Below are 14,504 nucleotides of genomic sequence, written 5' to 3' on the forward strand. Positions count from 1 at the left end.
TTATTGTAATTGCATACAGTACCTCTGAGTCTAAAATATATGATAAGAGCAAAATATAAATCACTTCCTATACAAGGCCAATCATATATGAAGAGATTCTTGCACTGGTCAATCAACATTGGTAGAAAGAAATGCAACACATATTGATGGATTGAGGATCCTTTACCTTACTACTCAGTTAAAAATATTAAAAAAATACAGTGAAGACTGTACTGCACAATAGTGAGAAAAAAATCATGGTGATTAGTGACATTACCCAAACTTTAAAAAAAAAGTTTTGTTCAAAACAAAATCCAAGTTTGAGGGGCATGCAAAGTGGTTGAGATGTGTGACTTTTTATAAACGGATGTGAAATTACAGATTGCAGTTTGGTAGGAAAAACCAGTTATATACACTAGATGACTAACAGTGGGTGCTGTTTTGAAGAGAATATATATATACATATTTATATTAAATATAGGTTTCTGTACGATGCTGGCTTGTTGACAACATGACGGAGCGACGCAGATTACTGTTCGATTTGAGAAGGGCGCTCCTCCCTTACCACTTTTGCCCATTCACGTCACAGGCGCCCATTGGTAAAACCAAAGTAAAACAGGTTGGCCTCGTGGTCTGTCACGTTAGTTTAGTGCCGATTCTAATAGTATGTTACCCTCTAGTGGTAAGATAATGCAATTACATAGACTCATATTTCCATTGATCAGCATGCTTTTCATGTCTTAAAATTAGTATTACTGTATACAATTTCACGAATATGTATTTATCTGGGAGAATGGCTATGAAGTGACATTTTAAGCATCAGGTCATTTATTTAATTAGGCAAGTCAGTTAATTAAGAACAAATTCTTATTTACCAAGACAGCCTACCAAAAGGCCTACTGCGGGGAGGGGGACTGGTATTAAAAATAAAAATATAGAACAAAACACACATCACGACAAGAGAGACACCACAACACTACATAAAGAGAGACCTAAGACAACAACATAGCATGGCAGCAACACATATCAACACAGCAATGGTAGCGGCACAAAACATGGTACAAACATTACTCGGCACAGACAACAGCAAGAAGGTAGAGAAAACAATACATCACGCGAAGTAGCCACAATAAGTGAGTACATCTGTAGAGATAGTAAAAAAAATATCCTCATCAGTAACAACATTGGTGAATAAAATGCTCCTGTTAAAAACATAGACATGGTACAAAAAACACTGATTGACACTGCACAAATAAAAATATATACCATGTCATGGGCTCCCGAGTGCTGCAGTGGTCTAAGGCACTGCATCTCAGTGCTTGAGGTGTCACTACAGATCCTGGTTTGATTCCAGGCTGTGTTACAACCGGCTGTGATTGGGAGTCCCATAGGGTGGCGCACAATTGGCCCAGTGTCGTCTGGGTTAGATTTTGGCCGGGGTAGGCCGTCATTATAAATAAGAATTTGTTCTTAACTGACTTGCCTAGTTAAATAAATAAAAACGTCAGCACCTTCGACTTGGTCAACTGTATACCGTGTTCCTTTAAAATGTATACGTCATGTGATGTTACCAGGAAGTCTTATGTTTTCATCGCCACACTGCAAGAGCCATCGACATAGTAATCCTTTCTAGAAAATATTGCCTGTGCCATTCAGTTAAACCAAAAATGGATAACTATAATAAGCAATCTTTGAACTCAATGCCAGGTCCTGTTCCAGATTTCAGAGGGTAAGTTATTACGGATAGGCAAAAGGTTGTGAAACTGGAGCCTTGCTAGCTAACGGGATGGATTGCTAGCTAGCTAGATATCTTGCTAGCCCAGCTTGTGAACTTGATGTATGCAATACTATATCTACTTGCATGTAGCTGCAAGGTTACATGCATTGTTGTTAGCTACTGTACCTCACCATGGGCATATAGTATTTGACCACCTACAAAGTCATCACCAGACAAGAAATATAGCTAACTGCGCTCTCTGTCCAGGGTTAACCAACTAGCTAAATTACTCTACAGTTATACATGCACATTAATAATGGGGTTATGCATATGATGCAATTATACTTGACACAGTTACATTTTTTGCTTATACATTTCCGTTTTGTTTCCTTGTATAAGAAACAGTTTATGAATCTAACAAGTAAAGTGTTAGATTTGTGAAATGTGGTCACCAAATCATCTAAATTAAAACAAAAGGTGTTTTCTTTGTTTCATTCTCTTTCAGGAATGATGGATCATTGGTGTCTGTACTGAAGACATTGCTGTTTTTCACGGTCATGATGATAACCCTGCCAATAGGATTATATTTTACATCAAAATCATATATTTTTGAAGGTAAATTTGATAGCTAAGGGTGTAGCCCACCGCTTGCCCACCAAAAATGAAAAATGTAATTATGCACAGCAGGAGCCACATTGTTTTTGTTTAGTGGAATATTTGTATGTAAAATGTCTGTTTTTGGTGTCATTTACTAAAGACATCCATTTCTGCCATCATGATGGCTTTTCCATAGGCCTATATTGTTTTAATGTCATATACAAGAACATTTTTTTTCTCTCTTGCTTCCTCAGCTTCTGGGTATTCCAGCAATGACAGTTATTTCTATGCTGCCATCGTGGCAGTGATAGCTGTCCATGTGGTCTTGGCCCTCTTTGTGTATGTTGCATGGAATGAGGGCACCGGCTCACATCAGACAAGAGAAGGAAAGCAGGACTAGGAGGATCAGGCTGTGTGTGGACCAGAAGAGTGTGACCACATCACTACCACCACACACAGAGAAGACAGTGAGGCTACAGCCTAGAGCCCACTGATGCAGTGCAATAGTGGATGGTTGATGTTCAGGATTTATATGCTTGGAGAGACACGAAAGTATGCAATGTGGTGTTCAGACATAAGAATATGCAGCAATTGCTCAATGAGTTTGTCCAGTTTCAGCAGTTAAAAAATTAGGGACAACTATTTTTAAGACATGGGGCCCTATTAAATCTAACCTGGTAACAGGGCTTTGGGGATGAGTCAAAAGCATGTTTTGATAGGTTTTCTTAGGGAAGGGAAGAGGATTATATTTTGGTGTATTACCATATGCCATTAAGGTAATCAATCATCATTCAGTCATTGTTTTGAATCTAAATACTTGATAAACATCTGTAGGTATCAACCTAATATGAACACCTGTGGCTTCGCATCATCGGAGGTTAGATTGTATCAAAATAAAAAATAATGGATCAAATAGATGGCTGATGATAAGTCTTAATGTCATATACCACAAATCTATCTTCACTTCATCTGTTTTTTTTTAAACTTTAGAATGCATGTTTTTTTTCTCACTGATTCCTTCAAATGTGATATGCACATTCTAGTTTGTTGAACTCCCAAGGCTCTTTTTGACAGAATACAACATGTGACAATGTTTGTTTTCACCCAATTTGATACAATTCATAATGATAAGTGAAATACCCATGATGGCGTTTTTATTGATCATGCTTGCAGAGACCTCCACCCTGGGTCTCTTTCTGTAAGCTTGTCTCAACAAAAAATACATTCAAACTGACACCATGAACGTGTGCTGTCAGGGTTTGACAATTGGATGAAATTGAATAGTCATTGGGGGAAAACAACGGGTTGTTCAATAAAGCATTCATCTCTGATTTGTGGTTCAAGAATTATAACAAAAATCTTTTCAATTCACACAGCAAATACTTACTGGAAAAACAAGAAAGAATGAAGGTCTTGACTTAATGACAGGCAGCAAACCAAGAGTTTAAAAACATGGAAAGTAAAGACAATCATGGAAACCTTGAGAACATGTCTGGCTTCTGATGGAGGAAATATGGAAACCAAGGCCACTGATTGGCCTAGTAACTTTGTAATGCTCTGCTTAAATGCCCAATGATTTAGAAATCTAACCATTCCCTCAAATAAAAACTATGCATCCTACAAAAAGGCACAACTAGCATTAAACCTCAGATTTAACTCAGGCTGAATTTATGTAAGACGTCAGATAAATGTAATGAACATATAATAAATAGTACTTGGTAGACATACTGCACTTACACGAACAACACAAACCTTTTCTGAAACCAACTTGTCACAGCAAGACTGACAGCCATGTGTTTCAGGTCAGGATTGGAGCAGTGGTGATTTTAGTGTGGTGGGGCAAACAACAACAACAAACAAGTTGGGATGCATGCCAGCAAAGCCACTGCACAACACTAAACAATACATTAATTGCACTATAACGCTGCCCACAAACTGTTAGGGCCTGCATAAAGCTGTCCCAGCAGCAGAGTCCCAACAGCAGTCCCAACACCCTACACTCAGAAATGAAACGGTTCCTGGAGTATCCTTTATGGGTTCTTCAAATTGAAACTGTGGGGGAACCCCTATAGGTTCTTCAAAGAACCCCTTTTAATGGATTCTCAAATAACCTTTTGAAAAACCTTTCAGGGTTAATTTTTAAACTACCCCCCTCACCCCCAACTCCCCTGTTATTATTAATTATAATAATATGAATAACAACAATAACACAATATTTTAGTTCTCAGTGTATATGATTTTAATGGCAAAGCAGCATTTAAAAATCGAAATATGAGGTAGACTCCCGGCAGAGCCCCAAGTCCAATGGGTATATCCTCTGGCGTGTTGATGTTAATGTGTTGATGTTCTCCGTATCCACAGCCAGAATGATTTTGCAGTGCATGGTGATTGAACAAGTTTCCTGTCATATTCATCAGAGATGTAGGGAGGGTGAAGTCTGTTTATCCCCAAAAATGTAATTATACAGATGATTAACAAAACATGCACACAACAGAATTCATACCTTTGGTATTTGTGGTGAATGTGATGGAAAAAACCTGTTTGCATATTTATTTGTCACATGCGCCGAATACAACAGGTGAAATGCTTACTTATACAAGCCCTTAACCAACAATGCAGTTTTAAGAAAATACAAATGTTAGAAATAAAAGTATCAAATAGTTAAAGAGCAACAGTAAAATAACAATAGCGAGGCTATATACAGGGTATAGAGTCAATGTGCGGGAGCAACGGTTAGTCGAGGTAATTGAGGTAATATGTACATGTAGGTAGGGTTATTAAAGTGACTATGCATAGATAATAACAGAGTAGCAGCAGCATATAATTTTTTTTTAATATATTATTTATTTCACCTTTATTTAACCAGGTAGGCTAGTTTTGAACAAGTTCTCATTTACAACTGCGACCTGGCCAAGATATTGCAAAGCAGTTCGACACATACAACAACACAGAGATACACATGGAATAAACAAACATACAGTCAATAATACAGTAGAAAAAGTCTAAATACATTGTGTGCAAATAAGGTATGATAAGGGAGGTAAGGCACTAAATAGGCCATGGTGGTGAAGTAATTACAATATACCAATTAAACACTGGAATGGTAGATGTGCAGAAGATGAATGTGCAAGTAGAGATACTGGGGTACAAAGGAGCAAGATTAATTAATAAATACAGTATGGGGATGAGGTAGTTGAATGGGCTACTTACAGATGGGTGCAGTTAACTGTGAGCTGCTCTGACATCTGGTGCTTAAAGTTAGTGAGGGAGATATGAGTCTCCAGCTTCAGGAATTTTTGCAGTTCGTTCCAGTCATTTGCAGCAGAGAACTGGAAGGAAAGGCGGCCAAAGGAGGAATTGGCTTTGGGGGTGACCAGTGAAATATACCTGCTGGAGTGCGTGCTATGGGTGGGTGCTACTATGGTGACCAGTGAGCTGAGATAAGGCGGGGCTTTACCTAGCAAAGACTTGTAGATGACCTGGAGCCAGTGGGTTTGGTGATGAGTATGAAGTGAGGGCCAGCCAACGAGAGTGTACAGGTCGCAGTGGTGGGTAGTATATGGGGCTTTGGTGACAAAATGGATGGCACTGTGATAGACTGCATCCAATTTGTTGAGTAGCGTGTTGGAGGCTATTTTGTAAATGACATCGCCAAAGTCGAGGATCGGTAGGATGGTCAGTTTTACGAGGGTATGTTTGGCAGCATGAGTGAAGGAGGCTTTGTTGCGAAATAGGAAGCCGATTCTAGATTTAATTTTGGATTGGAGAAGCTTAATGTGAGTCTGGAAGGAGAGTTTACAGTCTAACCAGACACCTAGGTATTTGTAGTTGTCCACATATTCTAAGTCAGAACCATCCAGAGTAGTGATGCTGGACGGGCAGGATGGTGTGGCCAGCGATCGGTTAAAGAGCATGCATTTAGTTTTACTTGCATTAAGGGCAGTTGGAGGCCACGGAAGGAGAGTTGTATGGCATTGAAGCTCGTCTGGAGGTTAGTTAACACAGAGTCCAAAGAAGGGCCAGAAATATACAGAATGCTGTCGTCTGAGTAGAGATGGATCAGAGAAACACCAGCAGCAAGAGCGACATCATTGATGTATACAGAGAAGAGAGTCCACCCAAGAATTGAACACTGTGGCACCCCCATAGAGACTGCCAGAGGTCCGGACAACAGGCCCTTCAATTTGACACACTGAACTCTATCAGAGAAGTAGTTGGTGAACCAGGCGAGGCAGTCATTTGAGAAACCAAGGCTGTTGAGTCTGCCGACAAGAATGAGGTGATTGACAGAGTCGAAAGCCTTGGCCAGGTCGATGAATACGGCTGCACAGTACTGTCTCTTATCGATGCCGGTTATGATATCGTTTAGGACCTTGAGCGTGACTGAGGTGCACCCATGACCAGCTCTGAAACCAGATTTTATAGCGGAGAAGGTACGGTGGAATTCGAAATGGTCGGTAATCTGTTTGTTAACTTGGCTTTCGAGGGCCTTAGAAAGGCATGGTAGGATAGATATATGTCTGTAGCAGTTTGGGTCTAGAGTTTCTCCCCCTTTGAAGAGGGGGATGATCGCGGCAGCTTTCCAATCTTTGGGAATCTCAGACGATACAAAAGAGAGGTTGAACAGGCTAGTAATAGGTGTTGTAACAATTTCGGCAGATAACTTTAGAAAGAGAGGGTCCAGATTGTCTAGTCCGGCTGATTTGTAGGGGTCCCGATTTTGCAGCTCTTTCAGAACATCAGCTATCTGGATTTGGGTGAAGGAGCAATGGGGGAGGCTTGGACAAGTTGCTGTGGGGAGTGCAGGGCTGTTGACCGGGGTAGGGGTAGCCAGGTGGAAAGCATGGCCAGCCTTAGAAAAATGCTTATTGAAATTCTCAATTATAGTGGATTTATCGGTGGTGACAGTGTTTCCTTGCCTCAGTCCAGTGGGAAGCTGGGAGGAGCTGCTCTTATTCTCCATGGACTTTACAGTGTCCCAGATCCTTTTTGAGTTTGTGCTACAGGATGCACATTTCTGTTTGAAAAAGTTAACCTTAGCTTTCCTAACTGCCTGCATATTGGTTCCTAACTTCCCTGAAAAGTTGTATATCAAGGGGGCTATTCGATGTTAATGCGGTACGCCCCAGGATGTTTTTTGTGCTATATCTGGACAATATCTGTTCCTGGTTCTAAATTTTTTGAACGGGGGCATGCTTATTTAAGATGGTGAGGAAGGCACTTTTAAAGAATAACCAGGCATCCTCTACTGACGGGATGAGGTCAATATCCTTCCAGGATACCCGGGCCAGGTCGATTACCAAGGCCTGCTCGCTGAAGTGTTTTAGGGAGCGTTTGACAGTGATGAGGGGTGGTCGTTTGACCGCAGACCCATTACGGATGCAGGCAATGAGGCAGTGATCGCTGAGATCTTGGTTGAAGATAGCAGAGGTGTATTTGGAGGGCAAGTTGGTTAGGATGATATCTATGAGGATGCCCGTGTTTACGGATTTGGGGTTGTACCTGGTAGGTTCATTGATAATTTGTGTGAGATTGAAGGCATCTTGCTTAGGTTGTAGGATGGCCGGGGTGTTAAGCATGTCCCAGTTTAGGTCACCTAGCAGCACGAGCTCTGAAGATAGATGGGGGGCAATAAATTCACCTACAGTGTCAGAGGGTGGTCTATAGCAAGCGGTGAGAGACTTGTTTCTGGAAAGGTGGAAGGGGTGGAAATGCAAATAGTCTAGGTAGCCATTTTATTAGATGTTCAGGAGTCTTATGGCTTGGGGGTAGAAGTTGTTTAGAAGCCTCTTGGACCTAGACTTTGCGCTCCGGTACCGCTTGCCGTGCGGTAGCAGAGAGAACAATCTATGACTAGGGTGGCTGGAGTCTTTGACCATTTTTAGGGCCTTCCTCTGACACCGCCTGGTGTAGAGGTCGTGGATGGCAGGAAGCTTGGCCCCGGTGATGTACTGGGCCGTACGCACTACCCTCTGTAGTGCCTTGCAATCAGAGCCTGAGCAGTTGCCATACCAGACAGTGATGCAATCCATCAGGATGCTCTTAATGGTGCAGCTGTAGAACCTTTTGAGGATCTGAGGACCCATGACAAATCTTTTCAGTCTCCTGAGGGGGAATAGGTTTTGTCGTGCCCTCTTCACGACTGTCTTGGTGTGCTTGGACCATGTTAGTTTATTGGTGATGCGGATGCAAAGGAACTTTACGTCCACATCAGCTCTCAACCTGCTCCACTACAGCCCCGTCGATGAGAATGGGGGGTATGCTCGGTTCTCCTTTTCCTGTAGTCCACAATAATCTCCTTTGTCTTGATCACATACCTTGTCGATAATGTAGAGGCCTATGGGATATTCATTGAAGAGGTAAGGGCGGAGGATGGAAAATATAATTTGCATAACATACCAATACCAACTGACATACCTTTGTATGCCTCCTTGTCTGTATACCTGCAGACACAGACACAAAAGGGAGCAGTTCTGTCATCTTCACCCAATACAGCTAGCCTTCAACATATTCTTATAGCCTACATATTCTTACCTCTTTGTTGATTCATATCCTTTGAATTGTGCCTATTCTCTGTTTTAGAAAGATTTGCACAAATATGAAAAGATGGTATCATCATAAAATAATATACATTTAGATCATACAAGGGATAAACCTTACCTTAAATTGAGGAGACCTTTACATGTTTCAGTTAAGTGTCTGCACCTGTTGTCCTTTTAAATTCAAATCCAAGTGTTTCAGTTGGGCAGCTAGGTTCCTGCAAGAACCCCCACCAACTAAGGAGGTTCCTCAATAAACCCTACCTCCTATGGGGTTCTTGAATAACCTTTTGGGGACCGTTTTCAGTGCCAAGAACCCTAAGGTTCTTCGAAGAACTTTGAGGATCTTAGAAGAACCGTTGTTGAAACCCCAATTTTTTGTGTGCATTTCAAAAGTGCTGTGTCACACAGGGTGTGAGTTGGGGTGGGCATTCTATGTTTCGTTTTCTATGATTTGGCCGGGTATGGTTCTCAATCAGGGACATCTGTCTATCGTTGTCTCTGATTGGGAACCATACTTAGGTAGCTTTTTCCCTCCTTTCTTTGTGGGAAGTTTACTTTGTTTAGGGCACATAGCGTTTGAGCTTGTGGCGAAATCTGCACCGAGCCTTCACCGTGCACTGCCACTTTAAGAGCGCATGAGCAGTAAGGAAGGAGAAAATAAAGAGAGCTCGTTCAGCTCTTTGGGGAGGGGCTCTTTGGTGGCGCGACAGTTTGATTGTGTGTGCTGTGCTGCAGAAGTTTTGTTTGTTTTCAGCGTGTGTAGTTTATAGAGTGTTTAACTCAATCATCGGTGTAATTGCTCTAGGTCGTGGTTGTTTTCGTTTGGGACCGCGCCCGTTATGGATCGCATGGATTAGTAGCAACATTGTTGCGAAGCTTTAACATACAAACCGTCAGACAGTACACCTGCACGCCTGAAGACCACAGCTAAGATCTCTCTTGTTCTCTTTCTCTTTTTCTCTTCCCTCTATCGTTCCAGTGCTTTACCCTGCAACAGACTCTCTATTTTTCCAATGCACTTCCCATTGAAGTTCATTAGAGCTGGACTATTATTGCCCTGCCAGAAGTATTTGGACATTTCAGTTAAAAGGGAGGTTGCTTGCAAATTGTGTATTGTTATGTGAACTGTATTGAGATGTAGTAATGACATGTGGCCGAGAAGACTGGACATTTTTAAGGCATTTGTTGTGTCGATGAACACCCCCCACATTCATACCCTCTGCACTCATCCACTAGAAAATAATACAGATTATTGCAAATCCTATGTTGATGACTGGGTTCATTCTTGTATGAAGTTGCTGTTGAATTGCTCTGCCATTATTAGTATTAGTATTATTGTATGAGGTATTCTTGTTGGGGTTACCCCTGTGCTGTGATGTGGGTTTTATATGGTGTGTATTCTCTTTTCTCTCCACTGGCTATCTGGTAAACAGGCTACACTCTAGGCAGTCTCTTCTGCTGACGTGTGTGGGTCTGGTAGTGGTTCTCTCTATTCTACTCTTTTCCTTTCGGCATGGTTAATACCTGCCTGGCGCCCGAACAAAAGCTTTCTTTACCCCTCTCTAATAAATACCGCTACAAGCTTCACGGTTTGTTTTTGTAGTGTTATTTGTTTTTGTTCGGCGTCATTTTGATTAATAAAAGGAAAATGTATGCTCACCACGCTGCACCTTGGTGCTCTCCTTTCAACAGCCATGACATGCTGAACAAATAGTTTTATTGACTACCTCCGTCCTAGCTAGCTTATTGTCTTAATCCTAATTATGTGCTTGTCGTCCCCTTATACCGTAGTTTGTACATCTCAATTGTCAGTAGAAACCACATTTGTTTAAGCAAGTCAGCCATATAAGCTATGTTTTTTAAAAGGCAGTAAATGAGGCTGAATGAACTGTTTTTCTGCCAAACAAGGCTCTGCTGATAGCCAGGTGGAGCAGTGGTATACAGCGACAGAATTCAGAACATGGGCTGTTCTTAGTGTTTTCCCTGTACACCAAGTCAGAACTGGAGGATAAATAAAGGGGGCATATAAGCAGACAATGAAAGCTCTTACAATATTTGATAACATTTCTCTAAATCAGGCTATAGGCCACATGTGCACTGTCAGAACAGTAGGCAAGTCAGAACAGTCAATTCGTTCGTCAGAACAAGTCAGAACAGTTGGCAAAATTAAGAGGGGAAATAGATCAAATTATTAGGGTGGGCTACTAACAGCTTACTACACAACATACACTTAGTATTTCTTTCTTAGCTACAATATACATATCTCCCTGGCATATTACATAATTTATGCAGCAGCATACCATACATTTTTTGGACTCACCTTGTTGTGCTGTGCTCACTTGAACAGGAAGGTGGAGTGATGGTCCTTCGTGTGCAAATTTTGTAATCAAACTTTATCATCAAAGCATTCTGCATTCAGCATTCTGTTGATTTATGGTGCTTTCAAGACATCTGGGAACTTGAGAAAAACTAGGTCGAATCATGATGACGTTAGTGATCTTCAGGTCGTAGCTCTAGAAAGAGGCCCTAGTTCCTGACTAACAATTCCGAGTTGGATGAGCGTTCAAAATGTATTTTCCCAGTCGGAGCTCGTTTTATCCCGAGTTCTCAGTTGTCTTGAACTCACTGAAGTCAGATTTCTCAGTTCCTGAGTTAACAGTTGTTTTGAGCACGGAACAAATAACGCTTCATTGACTGCATTGGCCAATGTTGAATGTTTATAATTTTAAGCTTGGCAAAAAGAGACTCTTCAACAGCCACTCCACTGAATAGCAGGCTAGTGATTGCTTTGCAATGCTTGCAGTCAGCCACTGATTCCTTCCAAACTACTCATTGTTGAATTTGTGATTTCCAACTTGTTGTGTAATGTTTGTAATGTCCAATGGTTGATGAGCACCAATACGTTTTATTTATAATTTCTCTTCATTATTTCTCTTTATATGATATGATTTATATGATTTGCCAGTAGATTGTCGACTTGATTCATGATGACAGCTAGTTAAGATTTTGAAAGTATGATGTTGACATGATCAGTCAATGAGTTGTTCCTAGCCACCATGCTTCTACATCTGCCTCTACATCTGCATTGCCTGCTGTTTGGGGTTTTAGGCTGGGTTTCTGTACAGCACTTTGTGACATCGGCTGACGTAAAAAGGGCTTTTATACATACATTTGATTGATCCGTCCTTTCAAAGCTACTGTAAATACAAAATGTGATTTGATGTCATTGTATCTATGGCCAATGACCTTGCTCCTTCTTGGATGGGCACTTCTAATGTAACTCTATGGCAGCACCCAAGGGGTTTGAATTTTCGAGCTCTACCCTTAGAACACTGAGTCAATCACAGCGCAACTAGAGAACATTACCAACTCCTATGCTCCGTATTTTCTGCTGGCTGCCCCACCACCACAGAAAGCACTGAGCTAGGCTTAAACACCTGCATTTTGGAGATGCCTTACTCAAGAAAGCATAAAAAGAGATCATGTTTGTATGCAGCATTATTAACTCAAGGAAATATATATATATATATATATTTTTTACATAGTTTGCAAACTGATATGTGACACGTATTAATGCCAAAATAACATGCAAAAACAGCTACAAATGTGGGGCTCAAAACAAGTGGGGCTCTGCCCCACATGCCCTGAATGACGGGTCACCACTGGATTGGAGGGTTGTATAACTGTCTCAATGGATTGAATGAAAGACTGAAACAGACAATTACACCAGCATATTCCTCATATAAAGGCAGCTCTCTTTCAGCCTGTTTTCAAACTTGAATTCATGTTTGTCTCAATCCCACACAGTTCTGTTAGGTCTAGTTGACAAACTGAATCGAATAGAGAGAGCCGTTGTCAACACAACTTGTTTGAACAAGTCTCCTAAATGTTAGTGATATAAATAAAAATCCAATCAAATGTACTGTACATTAAAATACTGTTGCGTTAATATATGTTTAAGGAAAGAGAATTGATCACATACTGTAGGCTGTATGTGTCTGTATGTGAAGATCTCTTGTTTGGCTTTGGAGAAATGCTGAACTACTAAATCACAGCAGTACAACGTATGTGACTGGCTGGACGTTTGCGTTAATTGATTGTCATTTGTGTGTAAATGTGTGCGTGTAAATGTGTGTTTCTCACTTTATTTCTTCACTCTTCTCTGACTCACCATGATGGCATAACCTCAGGTTGCCAGGTCTGTAAGGTAGATGGGAGTTGTATAACACAGTTAATTTAATTTACTTGCCATTGCTTCATGGATCCTGGTCAACTAATGATGAAAGAAGATATACCATGATGACTCCACTGGTGTGTGAGATGTGAATTGTTAATAAGGAAGTTTATCATTTATGCAACTGCTACCATGGATACTAGGACAACCCCTAATACATGTCTGTGTAGGCAATAACTGTAGTGATGGCTTTATGTTATAGTCATGTTTTATGTAGGGCTATCAAACAATAGAAAACATGTCATTCAGTTAATCGCAGGATTTGTTCTGAATTGGCTCAAATTAAGCTGTAATTTAAGATTTTTTTATACAAAAAACATTAATATATTGATGTCTTGATTTTGTCTAAATGAAGAGTTTAAAAAAGTAGGTAAATTGAGAAAGCACACTTTCTTTAACCTCAATGTCAACTTGTTTTTACATTGGATTGTTGTTTTTAGCTGTACAGATAATGTATTTGTGATGTCAGTGTATTTTTAATACTTTCAGACAATGTAATTAATCATACAGGAGTAATAAACGCCTAGTGTACTAATTTGGTGGGATATTTTTTGTATATATATTTTTGCATATATTTTTATCAGCACCCTCAGCACCCTTACTTTTTATTTTATTTTGATTTATCAGCACCCTCAGCACCCCTACTTCCCCTGAATACAGAACAGGGAAGAGTCCAAGGGTTAGGTAATGGCTAAGAGATATCGCTTGCTCTCTCTCCTCTTCTGAAATAGAATGAAGTCACCCTGTCGCCATGGACACACATTGAACTCATATCCTGTAAGGTGATCATGCAATGTAACCAAGGGTGATTCACCAAAGAAGTGATTTCCATAAAGTTTGTGCTATTATCAGATTTCCAAATCAATTCACTTCAGGTCAAAGTTGTTTTGGAGTGCATATGTGTAACAGCAAGGACTCTTGAAATCCCTCTCAATATGTTCGGTTGTACACCACATTTTTAAAAATATACCATTATTTGTGAGTGCTTTATAAGCAAGCAGTACATGAGCTCTATTAAAACAATAGAGCTCATGTATTGCTTGCTTATAAAGCACTCACAAATAATGGTATATTTTTTTGTATGAATGATGATGAAGCATGGAACTATATAAATGCCTAAAACCCACCCAGGGTAGAAAATGTAGTACCCACCCAGGGTAGAAAATGTAGTACCCACCCAGGGTAGAAAATGTAGTACCCACCCAGGGTAGAAAATGTAGTACCCACCCAGGGTAGAAAATGTAGTACCCACCCAGGGTAGAAAATGTATTGCAAGCATGTTGGTTTGAAGTGAATGAAAATAGGTCAAAATAGCAAATAGGAAGGTTATACATGCACTATAAAATATAGAAATTCTAACCCTTCTTGGGCCAGGATTCTGGATGTGAATGTCTCTGACCAAGACAAATAACTCAAGCAAGCAAAACAACAATGA

General features: G+C 40.5%; 1 protein-coding gene across 1 annotated transcript; it reads left to right on the forward strand.

Annotated features, from left to right (window-relative positions):
* The first annotated feature begins 1,546 nt into the window (after positions 1-1,546).
* On the forward strand, positions 1,547-3,624 carry LOC139421951 (vacuolar ATPase assembly factor VMA21). Its single transcript, XM_071173089.1, has 3 exons — positions 1,547-1,708; positions 2,202-2,311; positions 2,548-3,624. The coding sequence occupies exons 1-3, from the start codon at positions 1,647-1,649 to the stop codon at positions 2,691-2,693; spliced, it is 318 nt and encodes a 105-aa protein (XP_071029190.1). The 5' UTR covers positions 1,547-1,646; the 3' UTR covers positions 2,694-3,624.
* The last annotated feature ends 10,880 nt before the right edge of the window (positions 3,625-14,504 follow it).

This window comes from Oncorhynchus clarkii, chromosome 12 (genome assembly GCF_045791955.1).
Source record: "Oncorhynchus clarkii lewisi isolate Uvic-CL-2024 chromosome 12, UVic_Ocla_1.0, whole genome shotgun sequence".
Taxonomy (NCBI): Eukaryota; Metazoa; Chordata; class Actinopteri; order Salmoniformes; family Salmonidae; genus Oncorhynchus; species Oncorhynchus clarkii.